This window comes from Esox lucius, chromosome 1, assembly GCF_011004845.1.
Source record: "Esox lucius isolate fEsoLuc1 chromosome 1, fEsoLuc1.pri, whole genome shotgun sequence".
NCBI classification, from domain to species: domain Eukaryota; kingdom Metazoa; phylum Chordata; class Actinopteri; order Esociformes; family Esocidae; genus Esox; species Esox lucius.
The window spans coordinates 35625712-35643061 of NC_047569.1; the positions used below are offsets into that span (position 1 = coordinate 35625712).

Consider the following 17350-nt stretch of genomic DNA (forward strand, 5'->3'; position numbering starts at 1 on the left):
TAGACGGAGCCCACACAAATTTATTAATTACTACAATTGTAATCTTAATATGTGCACCTGGCACAGCCAGAAGAGGACTGATCACCCCTTTGAGCCTGGGTCCTCTCTAGGTTTCTTCCTAAATTTTGGCATTCTTAGGGAGTTTTTCCTAGCCACTGAAATTCAACACTACTGTTGTTTGCTCCTTGGGGTTTAATGCCAGATGTTTTGTAAAAGCACTGACATCTGATGTTAAAGGGCTTTATAAATAAAATTTGATAGGGCAAACAGTTTGTGGCATGGAATGAGTAGTTATGTAAAAATACAATACCAACTGTGTGATAATCAAAATGTTCATTTTCCAGACCCTTAGATTTGGCTGCTACCTCAACATTTAATTGACCTAAAGGTATTTAAAAAAATAAATAAACTGACATAACTACTGAGCAGTGTTGATAATGCTTATGTCATTCAGTAGTTGCTGTTGCCCACTGCAACATCTCCAACTTGGGATTCATAATGAAAATACAAGACACTAAGATCGGAACAGTTTAATATCATTTGGAAAATAAAGAGAAATCCAAGTAAAACAGTTAATTTCAATTTTACAAAACAATGATACGAAGTCTTAGAAGTCTACATCACAATGCCTGGACCTAATAGAATTGGGGAAATTAAAAAGAAACAAAAAAAAACGGGAAAAAAAAAAAAAAACATGAATGTCCCAGCCCCCTCTTACACCCAACAACTGTGCCAATCAGCCCAAAGTCCTTTCACAGTAGTTGCACATCCTTCCCTTACCTCCCCACAAGACAGATCAGAAGCGGTACGTGATGCATTGGCAATGAAAGGTATGCAAATTAAAGAGTAGATCAACCCCCACCCCACCCACCTCCAACCCCTGTTTAACCTAAACCCCAAACCCTGGGCTGGAATGGTTCCACGTAGATTAGTATGGCCGGTCTCTTCTGTCTTCTCGGTCACCTCTGAGGGAAGAAGGGGAAAAGGTTCAGTCACCTAATATTGTTAAGCAAATGCAAACTGCCTCTAATTAGAAATCCTCCAATGTGAGCGACATCCCCACGTAACTCAATGCTCTACCATGCACACCAGCTTCAAGGACGCCCTCTTCTGGTTAAACATTTAATTACACGGGAGGGGGACACAAAAGCAATTGACAACGGTCTTCACCTTCCACCCATCTTGTAGCCGCCACCGCCGCCGCCACCATATCCCCCGCCGCCATAACCACCACGGTCGCCTCCGCGGTCGCCTCCACGGAAGCCCCCACGACCTCCTCTGTAGCCGCCGCCCCTGTCCCCGCCATAACCTCCTCTGCCGCCGCCGCCGCCACGATCTGAAAACACGCCAACCACAAGTTAGAGCAACGGGGTTAGCAATATGTTTTTTTTTTTTAAACCGTCAAATTGTCCTTTAAATCTCAATCTCAGAAGGGAGTTGTGGGGCGTTTGCCTTACAGTAATGTCAGTCTGCCATTATATTCAGGATATTAAATAGTACTACTTTCATTAAGTCAACGTGCAAATCATTAAACTGGGGAACACTCTTGTACAGTTCAATGACAAAGTTGAATCCAATCTAAACTCCAGCAGCCATTCAACCCTGACCACATACCTCCTCCACTGTCCCCTGGTTTGGGCGTGCCACACTTATTGCATTCATATCTTCTGGCAAAGTTCATGTTGCCACAGGAACTGAGATGTAGAGGGGAAAAATGTGTCATTCATCACATCAAATCAACAGCATTTAGCCATCAAAGAAAATATAGAAAATCCATACCTGTTAGGACAAGGCCAGTCCCCTCCCTTGATGTCAAAGTTGGGACCACCTCCACCACCGCCACCAAACCCACGCCCACGACCACGGCCGCCAAAACCTACAACACAGTGATTTTAAATACAAAGGACCTCTAGAGGTGTTGCCAACCCGCTTGACTAACAATGTAGGCACTGTTAGTCACTCTAGATAAGACTGCCTGCTAAATGACTTTGAGGTAAATCAAACAAATTCTTCTGCAGCTGTATCACAGGCTACATAAGTCTGAAACTGCCATCGTTGAAGTTGATTGCAAGGGAATCTAAACAAAGGGGCTTCATGAAAAGTAATCAAATTTATTTGTAATCCAGAAATTGTCAGGAACTTTCTTAGATTGAGACTAATTTCAGAGAACCAACTTCTATGGGTGTTACATGGCTTTTGGCCAGAGCAAGAAACATTGGTTGCAAGGCAAATAGTTTGAGACTTTATGGTCAACTTGAAAAAATTTTTTTTAATTAATCTTCAGCATTAAGGACATCAGTCATCAACTGTCATTTATCATTTCCCTTTAAGACTATTCCATATGCAGGCTCAAGAGGCAGGTTTATGACCGATAAGAGCGTGTTGAAGTTGTTCCCAGAGGGCTGTGCGTCTGCATGTTGGCGCATGCCTTGGTCTTGACAAGCTACGCTCAGTGATGAGTCAGGAACTCTTTCACCTGGTTGTCTAGGTCTATGACACTAACAAAGTAATAGAGCAGACACCAGGCTCTCCATGGGATAACATTCATGCCTACATTATAGACACCATTTAATAGCACAATTAGGATTTTGTCCAGGAGGGGTCAAGTAGATTCTGTTTCTGACTATTACAGGACCCACCATTGGTGAGTGCTGGTATGTAACTCATTTGGACCGTTACTGATGCAGTCTGGACTGTAGTCCCACTGCTGCCCGCACCTACCGTCTCCCGTTTAGTTTACCTCATACCACAACAAATCAAGCCAGAAGGCTTATACCAATGAATTTGCACATTTGCATACAACCCCACATACAGTAATGTAACAAGTGTTGTTGCCTATAGAACTTGTACTGTTAATGCAACAATCATCATCATCATCATCATCATCAAAGGCGCATGCATCATTAATTTACCCAGAACACCTGACCAGACCAACTAAATATCCCCGCAGATTCATAAGCTAGTTATTGACAGTTAGTGAAGATGTTATGGAGAGATGTCTGGCAGACTTGATTGGCTGTTGATACTGCCTGGGGATTGGTAATAACGCAAAATGACTTTCAGATCAAACGGCTTAACCGCGAAACACCGTTTGAAACTGAATGAGCGGATACTCTCATGGACAACAGGTCTCATGGACCATGGCATCTGTAGCCAAAACATTTAACCAGATTCTGATCAGTATGGTGTTTTTATGCATTGGATGCAACAAAATGCATGTACCCATTGCCAACCAATGCTTAAAATAAAAGCTCACCAAATAGTAGCTACGACACTTGAATTGGCGGTCACCCAAAAAGCGAATGAAACTTACTTCCTCTTCCTCCGACACTGCCACCCCTCTGGGTGAACTCCGCTCTCCGGGTAGCGAAAGACACCTTCAGGGGCTTTCCTTGGAATTCTTTGCCTAAAACAAGAGAGAGACGTCCATAAGAACGGGAAAAGATACGATTCACACCACGTGTGCGTGGGATGGCAACAACCGCCCTTACCGTCAAACCACTCAATGGCCGCTTTGGCGGAAGGCGGATCGTCAAACGAGACCGTGGCTTCCCCCTTGAGTCTTCCAGTTGCCTTGTCAGAGTACAGGTTGATCATAGGAAGCCCAGTCTTCTTGTTCAACTGCCAAGACAGAACACAGATTAACAATGAGAAATCTGGGCAGCCACAGAAGGGCAGAGTGAGAAGCAGCTCCTGTTCAGAAACACTTCCATCCGAGCCACTCACGGTTAAAGGATCGAGGCCATGGCTAACCAACCCTGTTCTTGGAGCACCAATGCAATCGATCAATTAATCTAGCCATTTATTAGAATCAGTTGTTTTAAAGTAGGGTTGAGAAAACCTACAGGCAGTGACTGGCAACCAAGGCTTTCTGAAGCATTTTACGCTTTCATCAAAAATGGTTTGAAAATCTGTTCATTTTCTTAAGGCTTTGAAACTCACTGCACAGTAGCGTCACCTACTGGTCAGGAAGAAATGTATGTTTCTATATAGATGTCTCATCTGCAGTGTCCAACATGGCTTTGTGGCACAGTGGTTAGGCGTGGGCTTGCCAAAGGAAAATGTAAATGCCTTGTTTGTATCCCACATTCTTCTTGCCTTTCCAACTAGCATTTATCCATTATGAAATCCATTCTAATGTTTTGTATTAAGGCAGGAGGGTCATAAGATACTGTTTGTTTAAATATTGTTTTTGTGTATCATTTGCACTTGAGTTAAACATGATCCAGATTCGATCTCGCACCATAACAGGTAAAAAGGTGAGTCGGTGTTGCTACACACGGCGCCATTAATGCACTTACAATGCTAACAACGCTTAAAAAAAAGACTTCGTGACCAGTAGAGGGCAGTGTTTCAACATCACAGGCACTGAACCATGGTATTGCATTTTAGAAAGGGGCTTTGGATGAAGCACATGATCAAACGAGGCTTCGAACAGTACTCATCATGTAGTATTACATTCAAGCATCGGCATAGATTAGAATGGGGTTGAAATTTCAAAGCAACTCCTAGAGTTTAGTTCCATCTCCTGATCAATAATTCCACAGCCTCAATAATACCCAGGATGCAATATTAACATAACAAAATAAAATATAATTTCAATAAGTCGGCAGTCACATAAAAGCTAAACTAAAACTGAATTCAACACTGTGACAGGGATGTCTGATTATCTAAGTACCAACCTTACATGGGCTACTTAGCCATCGTTTATGTGCAATATATGGGAAGCACTTGTAAATAACTTGGCATGGAGGAAAGCCCCAGGGCCTGTTAGTAGAGCTTGAAATCAGCAGTCCACTTCTAAAAAGGCATGTGATCCAAGAAAGTTCTGGAAGACCGTACACGCTGAATGATACATCTCTACGAGACACACGATGGACGTAAACATTCAGAAAATATGGTGGACTTAAGATTGATTAAAAAAACTGACAAGCAAATATTCCTGATGCAGAAATGACAAATGTGGTGTTGCCAAACGATTTCTGAAAAAGTAATCATGGGGACTCAAAGTGGGCTTTCTATAACAACTACATCCACACCTCTACATGTTGAGCTATCAGCCAGCTGACATTCCAACCACAATTATAAGACAATTCAACAGGATTGGGGATACCCACCTGCTATTAATAAACAATGTGTAGTAGAAACATTTGGACACTCACTGGCTTGTGAATTTCATTAGTTCTTGATAAGGTCGCGTGACGTCCGAAGCTTGAAACGTCAATCACACAAACGTTGTGTCTCGGATACAAGGTTATCAGGCCGTACCTTAATGATCCCGATCTGTTTGAAATAGTCGCCCACTTCGTTGCTCGTGACGTTCTCTCCAAGGCCCTGGACGAAGATGGTGTTGTTGTCGGAGTTGTCCTGCTCCCCACCACTCCCACTGCCTTGGCTGCCTCCACCTGGGGGTTGAACACGGAGGCACAATTGAGCGACTGCGTCGGCTCAAGACTACAAGCTCAACGTCACCCTCGGAACAACGACGGCCTCGCGGCCCCGCAAACGAAGCATGTTTGCGGGGCATTAATGCAATTTAGTGAACATTCGTATCAGACGGGTACGACAACTGGCAGCAAACGGGTGAATGTTTAGATTTTGTTGGGACGCCAGGATGGATGCACCCAGCCGTTAATGACAAAACAAGGCTTCGGGTGTGGAGACGTTAGCCTGGCATGACTGCGTGGAGGCAAATGCACAGATTACAAGGCCAAAACCGGCAGATCAGTAGTAAGTGCAACTCACTTGGTTCATCCCTGGAGCCGTAGTCCCGAGGACCTGAAACACAGGAGAAAGGTGTGGGAGAAGCCATGAGAACAGGCACGTTGTACTCAAACCGTCAATATTCATACAACTCATCAACTCCCTACCAATACCATGTATGCATGAGACTACGTTAAAACATCTGGAATAAGGCGGTTTACAGCTTTCTGCTGCAGTGTTTCGAGACAGTTGCATCATATACCAACACCTTACAACATGAGCAGAAAGTTAAGGAGAAAATAAAATAAAAAAAACCACCAAATCTCTCCAGTTTATAGACAGTTTCCTTCTTCGCCACCGCACCCTTCTCATCCTCTGGCAATTTAACCCTCAACCTCATGCAACAATACCACTATATATAAACTTCAGGCTTTGTGCTAAAAGACCTGGAAAGAATAAGAGAAAATCACCTTCCTATGAACAACAGATCGAAGGCCTTTGAGGTTTAAAGAGGTAGAAAAATGGTGGCATTCAGTTTGTTTCTTGATTTCTCTCCCTCTCTCTAACCAAGTTTTTTTCTCCTCCCCAACCGAGACAGGTCTGATGCTCGTCACTTACCACCGAAATTTTTGTAGCCACCACGGTCAGCACCTCTGCAGAGGAAACATGGGAGATATGATGGCTTTTCCTTTGTCCCCACAGAGCTCAAAGCTCCCCTACATTCCCAGCAGTGTGCACTCCTGCCATGGTGTGTCACTACTGTGGAAATGTCTTCCCACTCACACGAGGGAAAGTGTTAGCGGGACATTGAGGTCAAAAAAGGACAAAAATGGTCAGAAATCCCACTACGTACAGGTAGGTTCTGATAAGAGGCTCTGGTGTCTCGATGTAAATTTAGACCAGATTAACCTGCGAATTGTATAGAAAGTACTGATAGGTCGAAATAATTAGTGAAACTGCGGCACTCGACAAGTCGAGTGTTCTTCCACTGAGGGCTTATATGAGCTCCATTAGCTGAGGTCCAAGTTTTATTTCATTCACTGAAACCTGTAGTGTAAAATGTAGATCCAAAGTTAACACATTACAAATGTCTCCATGTTAAATATACAACACTTTAAATGAAACCGGTCGATGTACATCAGCTTACAATGTTGCTTGGTTTTAACTTCTGAAAAAATTAGGTTAAAAACAAATCACTCTGGGGCATTGTTTGAGCCGTTCATGAGGCGGCCCTGAAAGCAAGGGGGTATGAGGGAGGTCAAAAAAAACAAATAATCTGTACTCCTTTGAGATCAGCTAGACTAGTTTTGACTGCAGAGACAGCCAATGAATGGTTATGTCATTACCAAATAACACCCAAGACGATAAAGAGCCGGCAGGCATAGTAGCAGTTCTTAGATCAAGGCCACATCAGGTGTGCTAAAGCATTCCAACTGGCCGTTACCATGTGTCAGGAACAGTTTCAAATTTAAATCTAGAATGTGACCGCACTGCAACTACTGTAACGGTCATTCAATGTCAAATCAGAAGCAGTGGTTAAAAGCTCCCATTAACTAATGTCTTAATTTGAAATGACTGCCAGGGACACAAAGGCCCAAATTAGGGTTTGGTCCTCCATTTGGCCTAGATCAATAAATGTTCGTCAAAGGTATTTCAGATCCGCCCTTGTGGATTGATGGCAATGTTAACCAATCACTGGAAAGCGACAATGCCCGGACGACAATCTAATCAACAGCTTTGTTAGTGAAGATGTAAGTAAATATGAACTGGGGTCTAAAAGACCCTTGGACAGTTAAGTGACAACGCTCAACATCCTATGGGCTCTATAAGGGGGCCCTTCAGGTTAACAGGGTTCATTTCACTCCACCAGTGACAGTAGCAGACACCCCTGCACATCCCAGCAATCCTTTGGAGCTTGCCGTATGACACCGCTATAAATCACTGAATAGTGCATGCATAATGATCTGAGACATGGCATGGGGTCCGGCTCACAGGTCACGGAAACCCTAACAATAACATCCAAATTCTCACAGAAACAGACAGGGTGAAGGAGTGTAGAACATGGCGGGGGGAGGAGATTTAGGCTATGGGGGGGGGGGGGGGGGGGGGGTTCAACGTGATTGATCAGAATGGGGAGTATCATGCATTGCATTGGAAGGATCTACCTGGGTGTTGTTGAAGTACCTTTGCGAGGGGAGTTGTGCTCTGGGACTTACCCCATACCGGATGGAGGACCGCCTCTTCCGCCCCGATCGTATCCCCCGCGATCGTACCCGCCTCTCTCGTACCCACCACGCCCTCTGCCTCTATACCCGTCAGAAGAGCCCCTGTCTGAGCCCACGTCATCTCCACCATACCTCCTGCCCTGCCCGCCTTCACCTGGGGTAAAACAAGGCACAAGCCCCCCGAGTCACAGCGTGGCCTTGGTGCATGCAGTCCATCTACGGCACGGTTTTACACAGCGGACAGTGATGGTCTACACATACCATGGTCTTCACATGTTGTGTTGAGAGGGCAGTTACATCAGGAAATCTGGGACATCCTGGAGTTAATAGATTCCCCCCCCAAAAAAAACCAAGCTGTCCAGATGCCGTAAAAGTATATTCACTGCATTTAAACTACGTTTTTGGATAGCCCTGCTGTACACCCAAACAGTAATGGAAGCCCGCAGACCCACCAGTACATACCCTGAACCATTCCATCACCATTATAATACCAGATCCATGATACTACACAAAACGACCAGTATGCTAGGTACGTTGCCTCTGGGATTTTCCCATCCAACTGCAGCATTGATGTGGAGCCACAGAACCGGATTCTACGGATTGACTTAGCCAATAGTGGTCACCTGCAGCATTACCAGTCCACGGTCATACGGTGTCCCAATTCACCCATTTGTGGCCCGTTCGTTAGGTAGCACTACTCCAGCTACTTTCAATTCACCTCACCCATGAGCAGAGTTCCCCTACAGCACTGCTGCTTTGTCACACCATTCTAGTAAACCCCAGACCAGGGCGATTACAGCAGATCCTTGAACAGCCAAGTTAAGTTGCACTCACTTGGTGTCCCAGGTATGAATTTGCCAACCATTAGGGAGGTGAAGAACAACTGTTTCAGCCATCAAGGACCAGAGGGGAAAGCCCTACACTAGACACTAGTGGTGGAACCAACATGCTTGACAAAATATAATACAACAGTAATTTTAAGAATAACTTCTGGCCCACCAAGGTTAAATCAAACATCAACCAAATGCCTTGATGCAAGTCTGCCTGCTTTATGTGTGACAGTCAGCCGTTTCGGTTCAAACAGCTGCATTTAGGGGGTATGCTTGCTCCCATTAGCCCAGACCTCAACTTTTTTACAGAACAGGGAGAAACAATTCCCTCCTAAATGGTGAAATGCTTTTAGTAGGGCTGAAGCAGCCCCGGTAATGGAAAACTGGCAACGAATTTCGTTCCCGATTCGTTAGGCCTGTGGGAACAAGCCAAACCAGGCAAGCTTAAGTTCAGATCGCCAACGTGAAAGGCTGTGTCGTTAACCACCACACCACGGAGCTGTACATTTGCCGGGTGTCAGTATAGCCTCGTCTCTATCCTGAACAAATCCTCTTTTGCCACTGGCTGTTTTAACAGTTAATTGCCCATTTGTGAATGACATTGATAGTTAAACTGACTAACGATTCTTACTGAGTTTACCTCCACCACAAATAGCGTCTATGTATGGCGTTTGCCACTGGCCGTTTTAACAACGTGTTAGCCAGTAATAAGCTTTACCGGTATCTACTAACTTACTGGAATAGTCATAAGAATTTAGCAATTGCTAGAGTCAGCCAAAGCTATGTCCTGAAAGAAAAAAGTACACTTTTCTTTCAATCGTGAATTACATTAATACATAACTATCAATAAAGGCGACGATAAAACCTTTTCATCAAGTGAAAAGACGAGAGAATCGTGGAATCTACCAGAAATGTCGTCGCTCCCAATAGATTAGAACTTAGACATGAGGCACTGTCTTTGACTACTATGCAACGGTATAACGTGTTTCAACAGTCACTAGACTCCATTGAGGATTGTGTTACAATGACTAATGTAATGTAACACACACTGGGTTAGGCATACTGGTGAATACATCCAAATCAACGCAAGAACACTAATTTGGCCGCTAGTTATCATTAGCCTGGTTCTGTATGGATGCAGGTAGCCTACATTATGGCAAACTGGAAGTTCTATCGACAAGAAGTCAGTGGCATCAGTGGAAATGTAATGCAGCACCTTTTGACCATTTTAAGCCAGCAAATGTGAAGACTCAAAGGGGTGTGTAGACCATTACTAAAAAGGCTATGTAGGACCAACTTCAATAAAAAAACCCAATACATCTATTATTCAAGGCTTACTGGCATGCTTGAACGATCTAGAATTTGGCCCATCAACCACCTGGACAACTGAGCAATAAAAAACTAGTCAAAAAATATAAGCACTATAGAATAACTAACCTTCACTTCGCCCTCGGTAACCTCCTTGAGATTGTCCATAAGAGCCTCCACCACCGCCGCCTCCATAAGAACTGGGCTGACTGTATGATGACGACGACGACTTGTCAACCCCACCATACCTTGAGAAGGTTTCACAATTATTCTCTTGAGAACCCAACAGATAGTGTAATATGGAACCACCATGACAGAAGGCGAACAGAAAGCTAATACCAGCATTAACATGACACCAAGGCAAAGACAAAGTACCTTCTCAATAGGGCATACTACAATTATACATTTTAGTAGTGCCAGTGGCCTTACCCAGCAGTGGAATCAGAGCCTTGTTGCCCATAGCTGTCATAGGCTGGCTGGCCATAGCTTGCTTGTGTTTGGCCATAACCCTCTGCTGGAGAATAGAACAAGACAGGTTACTCACATTCCACGTGGATTCGCAGTGCTTCAAGTCCTTCAAGTTTCATAACGATCACAAACAAACTTCTACCAGGCACAGAAGTCAAAGACGGGGACAAAAGAAATATCCACCAAGCTGGACTACTACTTTCTAAACTGCTTTTTCACAGGACGTTAGGCAGCACCAACACACCAGGAGAACACCCCTCCGGCTAACAACCACAATTAACCTACGGGCGACCCACCCACCCGAGGAAGTTCCTGAAGCTCAATGAGCCACAGAACAATGCCCCCACCACCCCACGCCCGGGTGAGAAGTCAATATGTACAAACAATGGAAGCCTCAGTGATAAACAATACAGCTGGGAACAGCAGGACACCTCAGAACACGATACCACGACACTTTGGGGACAATATGTATTGCGATTTACATGACTGATTCGGTTAGGTGCCAATATGTACTGCAATTCTCAGGATACACATTATTCTATGTATTGCAATTCAATATTTAGTTTTAATTATGTTTTCATATAACCATTTGACAACAGTTTATACGACCAAAGACCAAATTCGAATAATAAAATAAATCCATGAGTCAGCCAAATTTACTCAGAACTTCCCTATATTTATTTTGGAACAATAGTCTGTATGCTAAAGTGCATTGTGCCTAGGGTTAACGGTTTGGTTGATTTGCACCACTATATTTAGCCATTTGAAAACAAAAAATTATATATAAAGTTACGGAAGTTGCTAACTTTGGATGTTCAGAAACTACAAATGAATGCAGATTCATTTTTTCCCCTTCAACACTATGGGAGAAGGTCTTTACATATAAAGTACATCTAAGATTCTAAGATTCTCTTTGCCGGTTTGGAATTGTGGGGTAGTCTGCGAAGAGTATCTAGGGGTTTGTTGGTCTGGTTCCACTGCAGTCGCAACGTTCAACTCCGAATTATGTCTGATGAGACAATGCCTCAATTTAGTGGTATTACCAAAGTAGGCCTACTTGATTTTTGTGCAACAGGATTTACACACGGCGTGAGACACGTCTAGCTCTTTCTGAAATGTTGTTGAATCCAAAGAGACCCAATAACGTAGAAAAGTGCGCAGCTCGAATGGCGTTCACGTCGCCAATGTTTCATAACGGAAACTGCTTTTTTAAACTGATATTGCATTCTAGAATGCTGCGCTCATTCCACCAAAAAAGACCGTTTTCAGGATCGGAGTAATCACTGCACCATTTTACCCAAATAAAAATATAGCCGGTTTTAACAGCTTGAAAATCCTAACCAAAAATCAATCCCAATATCTTCAAAAATAATATTGAGATACTACACGGCAGCGTCACAGTTAATTCCTGTACACGCAGAATGTATCAAATAATGGCGATTCTAACCACAATCTCAACCTAATGTCCCCAATACCCCCTTAAAGTGTAACATACCAGACTGGCCATAGCCAGCATAACTTTGTCCACCATACGAGCCACTTCCATTCCCTTGACCGTAGCCCTGCAAAAATGACAGCCATTTAAAAAAGTGAAATAAGTGTGATTAAATTGCGTTGATATTCATAAGAAGGGAGGGGGCACATACCTGCCCACTCTGCTGAGCAGGAGGATAAGCTCCATAGCTGAGTAAGGAGGGAGAAGTAAAGTTAAAACTGTAACAATACAGCGATTTTACAATAACAGAATTGCAATAAATGGGCTTTGACTCAAACGTTCTCTACTGACAGTATTGGGACCTCTAAAATGCCCCACATATGGAGTCCCCATGTTTAAAATAATCAAACATGTACATAAGCCCAACTACTCCTTTCACAATGTCAGACATTGAAGGGGTCACAGCTTCTGATAACAGATTGTGGAAAGTTACTAAATTGTACCCATGAGAGTGTATAACAGAAAAATACTGTACTGTCCTTGAGCAAGTTAACACAAACTGCTCCCATAATTCACTCTGTATAAGAGCATCTGCTAGGTGACTAAAAATTTTACATTTAAGGCTCACCATTGCTAGGCCTTTTACTCAACCACAACTGCTAAAATGCATGAAATCGGGAGCAATGTTAATTGCTGAAGTTAACCGGCTACATTTAGCAGGAACTTGAAAAATGCACTGAACACCACTGTGGTTTTAAATTGTGATTCCACATTACCTTGGAGCACCAGGCTGACCATAGCCAGAATCTGTGAAAAAGAAAGATGGGGATGATTTGGAGGCAAAATTGCTACTAGTAACTAGATGGCCAATGCCACCTGGTAACAGTAAGGAGGTCACCAAATTAAGTAAACAACTTCAAAGATGTTAATGCACACATCGGTCTTGGTCAACTTTGTGTCTTTTATATAGTCTCCTTCCAGTCTTTTGCCAATCCACTCACTAATGTGCTGTCTGGTTGTGTCAGCAAGCTTTCTGAAAATTTATGGCACAATCTCAAATCATATACTACAAGTACATACTTGGCAGATGATTGTGATAATAAGCTAGTATTAGGACTGATTGGGACATACCTTGTCATAAAATTGTGTATTCTCAACATTAGATCAGTTCACTAGTACCTTACTACCTGGAATAGTCATAAGAATTGAGCAACTGCTAGCGAGACTGAAGATGAACTTTACGCCACCAAAGTTATTCCATGGCACAAAGTTTGTTTTGCTTTGCTTTCATTCATGAATTACATTGACACAATTACTATAAATATAAGCTACGATAACCAACTTTATGGACCAGTGGAAATAAGAGAATCACATAAACCCCTTGTCTTTCACTGCACAAGGGGTTGTGGTTTATATTACCCCAAAAAGCATGCACGGCTGCATATATTACCCCAAAAAGCATGCACGGGTGCATATATTACCCCAAAAAGCATGCACGGGTGCATACTTCAAAAATCCACAAGAAATGGTAGAACTTCTGGCATACTATGGTTTCAGACATACTAACCTGGCATACTATAGAAAATACGATTTGGAGATTCAGCCTATGAGTTTATGACAAGATTTAGCATGGGAAGAAGGACTGAGGCCTGATCTTTGTGTTAAAATAGACAAGTCCAGTATATTTAATTCAGTCATCCTGGTGACCGGTTTGGTCAGGTGATCACTCAGAAGGACCAGACCAAAAAAGTATTTTGAAATAAAAATAGCAGATGTACTTGTGGAGATGAGGGAATCTAGGTGGTAGGAGCATTATGGTGAACACTAAACCTTGCATATTTGTGGGCAAGGTTAAGTTAATATCAGATTGCTTAGACAACCAGATCACAAAAAGCGCATGCTGCTCGATCTGGAATTGGGCCATAAAGAACCGAAGACGACGTAATCAACTTTGTCCAATTGGCTGATACGTGGATCATTAATTAATATCAATGCTCCTTTCCGGTACATAAGACTAAGAGGAATAGAGTTGGTGACAATTACGTGAATATGTCATCTTTTGTGCATAAGGGTTATGACTAGGGGCATTAAAACATTGTTTGAACGGCGACGTCAATGTTGGAACACGTTCTCACCGAGAAGTTAGGACGTAAATCTAGTAACGTAAACGGTAGTTAGTTGCCGTTGAATTTCATTAAACAAAGAATACTAGTAACGAATTTGAAACTGTTTTGCTATATGTATGGGAACAACATCGTTACATAACTACACGGAATAATCATTAAAAATGTAGTTATACAGTTAGTTAACTAGACTAGGTGGAATTAGCAGGCCTTAGCTAGCTAGCTAACTACCGTCCTTAGTCAATACGCTGTTTACTCGGTGGCTAGCCAACAACGTTAGCTTGCTAACTAGTAGCAGAAGACCACGCTGCGCGACAAAAATGGCGGTCAATTCTCATCTAAACAATAAGGAAGAGATGGTTGAGCGAGTCAAATAACTATGTAGTTATTTTTTAGAAAGCTGCAAAGAACATTTTCATAACTACTGACGAAGATAATTGTAATAATGTCGGTAACAAACTACGGCTACAAACGTTTCCGTTGGTCAGGATTGAAAGAACGTTAGCTAGCGAATATAGCTAGCTAAAGTTAACTCGCTACGGTAGATGAATGTATCAGTCTCCATAGTTTTACTTTTTTAACCATTATGACAAATTAAATATTTAACAAAGTATATTTTCAATTCACACTAAACTTACCAGAGGCCATTCTCCTTTTCTTAAAAAAATCGGTGATTCACTTCTTTTTTTTTAACAAATTAAAAACCCGGCAACATCAGCGCGCACAGCCGCACACACTGCGGCACTTATGAACTCTGACCTACTGTTGGAATGAACCAACCAGTTTTATGTTTTTTTTTTTTTTGTTTAGTTTTTTATATGAATAATTGGATAGACAATTTATAACTGTATGTATTAAAAATGTATGCATTCGTTTAAAAAACGTTGAATAAAAAGCTATGCATTAATACTGTCGAATGTTCAACGTTTAACACCCCTATTTCTTAAATAATGGTGTGTTCCAAGGAGCTCCGTTTTCTTTTTCTAAGCTTTCGTTATCTGTCCACTTGGGGACAGTAGATCCGGATAGATCGGGCAGAGCAATTAAGCTAACCAGACAGAAACCCCATAGAGCAAGCAACAAGAGTTAATCTGATTAATCTGAAATGTCGTGCCATCGGAAAAATCCAGTGCAACACACCTTCACATAACAGTGACTGGCACTGTTATGTCTGAAACAAGGTGAGATATTTAAGGAGTTTGGAAAAGGCAATGGCAAGTGTCCACCATTCTGGCTGCATCACGGTCTGGTGTGAAGGCCCTACACCAAGCCAGGAACATCAGTGAGGCCAGTCTCCTGAACATCCAGGACATCTATCCGAAGCAGTGCTTGATGACGGCCTGAAGCATTATCAGGGAGCACACACGCCGGCAACGCTTGATCACCCACCAACAGTAGCAAGAAGCAGTCTCTTGCAGTGTGGAATAACAGATTCTATTTGCATGTCATTAGACTGCTCAACACTAACTGGGATGATTGACCGCCCTCACCCACACTTGTTCTTGCCACAGGCATACTTCACTCCTGCTACCCAACTCCCCTTGAGCAGTAATTGTCTCTGTTAATGTTTACCACTGCCCAACCTAAAGATTCCTGTATTATAATTCATGGACTGAAGGAGGCGAAGACGCTTCTCCAGATTTGCTCTCGAGCTTTGACCTTTTATTACAAACCCTTCCTCAAGTCTTCAGCCTCAGCAACTACCAAGCTTTACAATTGTAAAGGTTCCCGTTACTACAATTCCCACTAGTTCCACATGATACACTTGTAAATACTCCAAAAACGTGGCTTTGCATTCTTATGTTTATGTACTATCATTCAGTATTTGGTCCTTATTATCCTTTTATTAGTTTACTTAATGTGGTTGTCACTGGAGAACTAGCATGGGAAAATGCCACTGAGTGGTCCATTCATCATGAATCCAATTTATATGATACATACAATTACAATGCTACAGCTATCAACAACTGTCTACTCTGATTGTCCCGCCCCGAAGAAAAATCCCCAACACTACCAATAGAGGGAGCTTTTGGCCTACTATACCACAAAGGTAGAAATCTGAAGAGAAGGTGGGTCACCTTAGCAGAAAAACTGGTGCCTCATCAGTTATGATGAAACTTGCTCTCATCTACCCATCCCTTCATCCACAAAAATACATTGGTCCTTGTTAAAATTAAGTTTTTGGTTGACTTGTATAGAGTACACAAAAAAAACAGTTGTGTTGGCTGTGATGGCAGTACAGATCAAGAGCATGTATTTTCAATAGATTGTCACACATTCTACATATTTTTTTTTGCTTTGTCATTATTGGGCATTGTGTGTAGATTGATGATGTTTTTTTTTGCATGAAATAAGTATTTGATACATCAGAAAAGCAGAACTTAATATTTGGTACAGAAACCTTTGTTTGCAATTACAGAGATCATACATTTCCTGTAGTTCTTGACCAGGTTTTCACACACTGCAGCAGGGATTTTGGCCCACTCCTCCATACAGACCTGCTCCAGATACTTCAGGTTTCGGTGCTGTCGCTGGGCAATACAGAATTTCAGCTCCCTCCAAAGATTTTCTATTGGGTTCCGGTCTGGAGACTGGCTAGGCCACTCCAGGACCTTGAGATGCTTCTTACGGAGCCACTCCTTAGTTGCCCTGGCTGTGTGTTTCAGGTCGTTGTCATGCTGGAAGACCCAGCCACGATCCATCTTCAATGCGCTTACTGAGGGAAGGATCTCACGATACATGGCCCCATCCATGCAGTCGTCCTGTCCCCTTTGCAGAAAAGCATCCCCAAAGAATGATGTTTCCACCTCCATGCTTCACATTGGGATGGTGTTCTTGGGGTTGTACTCATCCTTCTTCCTCCAAACACGGCGAGTGGAGTTTAGACCAAAAAGCTATATTTTTGTCTAAGACCACATGACCTTCTCCCATTCCTCCTCTGGATCATCCAGATGGTCATTGGCAAACTTCAGATGGGCCTGGACATGCGCTGGCTTGAGCAGGGGGACCTTGCGTGCGCTGCAGGATTTTAATCCATGACAGCGTAGTGGGTTACTAATGGTTTTCTTTGAACCTGTGGTCCCAGCTCTCTTCAGGTCATTGACCAGGTCCTGTCCTGTAGTTCTGGGCTGATCCCTCACCTTCCTCATGATCATTGATGCCCCACAAGGTGATATCTTGCATGGAGCCCCAGACCAAGGGAGATTGACCGTCATCTTGAACTTCTTCCATTTTCTAATAATTGTGCCAACAGTTGTT

General features: G+C 42.8%; 1 protein-coding gene across 2 annotated transcripts; it reads right to left on the bottom strand.

Annotated features, from left to right (window-relative positions):
* Window positions 1–515: 515 nt before the first annotated feature.
* On the bottom strand, window positions 516–14845 carry taf15 (TAF15 RNA polymerase II, TATA box binding protein (TBP)-associated factor). 2 transcript variants are annotated; one of them, XM_010871339.3, is made up of 16 exons: window positions 14731–14845; window positions 12746–12776; window positions 12181–12217; window positions 12030–12096; window positions 10496–10580; window positions 10196–10314; window positions 7920–8082; window positions 6322–6356; window positions 5746–5778; window positions 5269–5405; window positions 3492–3621; window positions 3314–3406; window positions 1780–1876; window positions 1615–1694; window positions 1171–1336; window positions 516–965 (listed from the first exon to the last, which is right to left on the bottom strand). In XM_010871339.3, the coding sequence occupies exons 1-16, from the start codon at window positions 14738–14740 to the stop codon at window positions 929–931; spliced, it is 1320 nt and encodes a 439-aa protein (XP_010869641.2). In that variant the 5' UTR covers window positions 14741–14845; the 3' UTR covers window positions 516–928. The 2 variants fall into 2 exon arrangements, with proteins under 2 accessions (XP_010869641.2, XP_019905462.2); XM_020049903.2 differs by lacking the exons at window positions 6322–6356; window positions 7920–8082.
* Window positions 14846–17350: the final 2505 nt, after the last annotated feature.